This window comes from Charadrius vociferus, unplaced genomic scaffold, assembly GCF_000708025.1.
Source record: "Charadrius vociferus isolate BGI_N301 unplaced genomic scaffold, ASM70802v2 scaffold828, whole genome shotgun sequence".
Taxonomy (NCBI): domain Eukaryota; kingdom Metazoa; phylum Chordata; class Aves; order Charadriiformes; family Charadriidae; genus Charadrius; species Charadrius vociferus.
Window position 1 is genome coordinate 4,551 of NW_009649708.1, and position 4,160 is coordinate 8,710.

The 4,160-nt window shown below is 53.2% G+C and overlaps 1 protein-coding gene across 1 annotated transcript in view; it reads right to left on the reverse strand.

The window, feature by feature from the left end:
• Window positions 1-2,278, reverse strand: part of LOC104291443 (protocadherin beta-15-like) — a 4,423-nt gene extending 2,145 nt beyond the window's left edge. The window contains exons 1-2 of the mRNA XM_009890678.1: window positions 2,159-2,278; window positions 6-1,729 (exon numbers count right to left, since the gene is read on the reverse strand). Coding sequence (XP_009888980.1) covers window positions 6-1,729; window positions 2,159-2,278 — 1,844 coding nt within the window. The remainder of the gene's footprint in view (window positions 1-5; window positions 1,730-2,158) is intronic.
• Window positions 2,279-4,160: the final 1,882 nt, after the last annotated feature.

Below are 4,160 nucleotides of genomic sequence, written 5' to 3' on the forward strand. Positions count from 1 at the left end.
CCCCCTTGGCCACCAGGTGGGCCGCCTGCGCCCAGCGCGGCACCAGCTCGCCTGCTACTGCACTGCTGTCGGGGGGCGGGTGTAGCATGACCGGCGCGTTGTCGTTCTCGTCCCGCACCATCACGCGCAGCACCGCCTGGGCGCTGAGCGGCGGCGAACCACCGTCCGCGGCGCGCACCGTCACCTCGAAGGTACGCACCTCCTCATAGTCCAGAGGGCGGAGGATATAAACGTCCCCATTTTCCGAGTTGACAGACACGTCGGGCTGCTCGTTGCCCTCCTGCCTCACCAGCGCGTATCTCACGCGGGCATTTTCTCCCGCGTCGGTGTCCGTGGCGTTCACGCTGCCGATCCGGAGCATGGGGATGTTGTTCTCCGTGACAGACATGGTGTAAATCTCCTGGGTGAATTCCGGGGGATTGTCGTTCACGTCCGATATCTGCACGAAGATGCTTTCCCGAGAGCTCAGCCGGGTCGTGCCCCAGTCAATGGCTGTGATTGTGATGTTGTACTGAGCCGTCCTCTCCCTGTCCAGCGCTGCGTTTGTCCTCAGCTCGTAGTAATTATCGAAAGTGGGGGTAAGACTGAAGGGCACGTCCCCGTCGATTGCGCACTCCATCCTGCCGTTGTCCCCGGAATCCCGGTCCCGCACACTGAACAGGGCCACCACGGTGCGGGGCGGGGCGTCCTCGGGAATGGAGGCGGTGAGGGAGGTGAGCGCTATCTCCGGGGCGTTGTCGTTCACGTCTAGGACCTCCACCTGCACTTTGCAGTGCGCAGACAGCCCCCCGCCGTCTGTGGCTCTCACCACCATCTCGTGGTTTTGCGTTTCCTCGAAGTCCAGTTTGCCCGCGACCCGTATCTCCCCAGTGGCGGAGTTCAGCTCGAAGAGCTGCCGAGACCGCTCCGATGTCTGGGTGAAGGTGTACCTCACTTTCCCGTAGGACCCTTCGTCGGGATCCGCAGCCGCGACTCTGACCACCAGCTGCTCCGGGGGGCCGTTCTCGGCCAGGCGCACCTCATAGACCTCCTGGCCGAATACCGGGATGTTGTCGTTGGCATCCACCACCACGATCCGGACCTGAGCCGTGCCCGACCTGGGTGGCGATCCCCCGTCGTTGGCAATGAGGAGCAAATTCAACTCCGGCTGCTCTTCACGATCCAGCTGCCGCTCTAGGACGAGCTCCGCGTATTTTGCTCCGCCTTTCCTTTTTCCGAGAGCGAGGGAGAAATGCGAATTGGACCCGAGGCTGTAGTTCTGCAAGCCGTTGCTGCCCACATCCTTGTCCTGAGCACTTTCTAGAGGGAAGCGGGACCCGGGAGATGCCGTTTCCAGAATCTCTAAAACCATTTCTTTCTCCGGGAACACGGGGGAGTTGTCGTTCACGTCACGAACCTCCACCTCCCCTCGGATCAGCTGCAACGGATTTTCAAAGAATATCTTAAAGAAGAGCGTGCAGGTATCGCTCTGCGGACAGATCTCTTCTCGGTTCAGGGACTCCTTTGCCGTCAGGACTCCGGTGTTTTGATTGAGGCGGAAAAGCTGCTCGTTCCCCTCGGACACAACGCGGGCCTTACGAGCTGCGAGCTGGCTCGGAGAAACTCCCAGGTCGTTTGCAATATTGGCGACAAAGGAGTCCCTCTCCATTTCCTCCGCCAGAGAATAGCGAAGGGTTACTGTCCCGCTCTGACACACGCAAACGCACAGAATAAACAAGATCACTTGCCTCTTGTTGCCTCCGCTCCGTCTCCCACACGCCATAAGTCTCCAGAGAAGCCATCCACCCTCCTCCGTGCTTCCCAGCATTTTTAAGCAGAGACGTGTTTGTCAGCAATCCGGGGTAAGGGGGTCTGAAAGCCCCCCGAGCACCCCGACTCCGTGCCCCACCGCCCTTCCCGAGCAGCTCACCCGGCTTTTTTTTTTTTTTTTTGCCTTCCTGTGCCTGCAACCCCTGTGCGGGCAGGGGACCCTGCCGGTCCGTGGCCAACACCCCCACCCAGCGTCGCAAGGGGGAATATTTTCTCTGCCTTCTCATTCGGGGCAGCGCTGCTGGTTTTGGAGTTTGCTGCTTGAATCTGTACTTTCCGTGCCAAACCGAAAGCGAAAAGTGCAGTGGAAATGCTCTCCTCGCTTGGAAGCAGGCTCCCTCCCGCAGACAGAGCGCTGCTCCGGGTATCGCTTGCCAGCTGACAACCGCCAACTCTTCATACGCAGCTTTTGGTTCTCCTCTGTGTTGTGTGTAGACACTGCTAGATCTGCCACTGCCACAGGAAACATTGCGGGATTTTCCTTCTCCTCTCCCCTTGTTAATCAGCACAGGACAATTAGTAGGAGGGGTGGGCCAGAGAAGAACCGCTATTGACTGTGAGAGGTGGTGCCAGGGAAAGGTCCCGAAAGCAAATGCTTGCCCATCACCCTAGCTCACCTTCACAACAGAATGATAATCCTGTTCACACATCACCCTAATGCTGTTTTCTTCACATTGTGTATCACACCTCGCCCAAAGCACACACAATTTTCACGCTTTTCTGTCTGAAAAGTGTTTCTCTCCTTAATTGACAGAAGTATCCTCCCCTGCTGCCTGCTGGCCTTTGCACCCATGATAAGGTGCGTCACCGTACAACACATTTGTGAAAAATGTCCCCAGCCGTACACAAACATCGAAATGCTGCAACTGGGTGTCATGTTTCAGAGGTATACAGTCCTTTCTCCTCTGATGTTACCACACAGGCTTAGAAATACTTTAAAGGTCCCTGTACTCAGAGATCAAAACTCCTGCACCAGTGTAAGGATATACGCCAACAGCTATTTAATACAAAAGGCGAGGAAACAAACAGGAGAGCTGATAAATTAACCCCCCAGATACACAAACGCTAACGAGCAGCAGCTAACAAAGAAAACAGCAAAGACCAGGGTTCTAACGACACTGATCGATGGGCCATTAAAGGAACAATTCAAATGTAAACTCTAAGAGGTTCGACCGGAAACTTTGTAAACGATGAAGCGACGGGGGGGCGGGGGGAGATGATAATGGATTATCAGAAAAGGTCTCACAGGGAAAAGCAAACTGATTACGAGATGTTTGAAGGGGGCTCTAGGAATACGCAAAGCTTATTATGGGATGATTAGAGGCAGGATCAAACGCGGTACAAGGGAGATGTCAAGAGTGGACCCGGGAGGAACAACCGTGGGGCAACGAAGGTGGGAGAGGAGAGCAAGGGGTCCTGATCCCGGCCTTGTAGTCTGAGCCAGGATCCGAGCCTAAGACCCAGTAAAAACCCCTGGGTCAGGCACTCATCGGCGGCCCCGAGGATTGATTTATACTTTGACTGCTCCTGCGGGCTCGGCGGCGAGCTCCGGCAAACAGACACGCCACATACTGGAGGTGCGCACAGCTGCCTCCAAGACCAGTCTTCCTCTTACAGAATTAAAGAAAAAAAAAATGGAGGACAAAACAAAATACAGCTTGCATTACTTATTTTTGGTTCAAGAAATTTTAATTCAGCTTTTATTATAAAAAGAACGACTCTCTTTTATATATATATACATATATATAAAGTATCCCAACCTCCTTGGGTTTGGCACCTTTCCTTTAATTTCCTAGATGTTTTCCCCTTATTTTTGCTTGCTAAAAGGGCTGACGCTGTCCAACAGTACTCACCAGGTGAAGTCCTAGAAATTCGCTGACGCCTTCATTTGTTTTAAAATCAAAACTTCGTGGCTGTATCAGTAGGAGTAAGTAACAACCAGGGTTGACTTTACGATTCACCAGAATTTTAGCTACTAGAGGATTTTGCACGGGTGCAGCCGTGCAAATTTTTCTTTTTATTTCTGCTTATCGCCCTTTGACTTGGAAGTGTGATAGGATCCAAAAGGCTAACTTTCAACAAAGGCCAGGTCAGCTCTTTCTTCCTTTCTTCCCTTCCATCTCTCGAGTTGCTGTCATTATCAACAATACAGAAGCTTCATGTAAAACCAACCATAAGCCAAGTACAGCAGTAGATGTGCTGGGAGTGTGACTTTTCTCCTCATTCGTGCCCTGCAAAAATAACAGTGATACCCGGAATCCATTTGATTTGTGCCCTTGCCAGTTCTCCTGCTCAGCTCTTGGCACCTCCAAGAGGTGAAGATGTATTTGCTTCTCTGTAACCTAATCCAT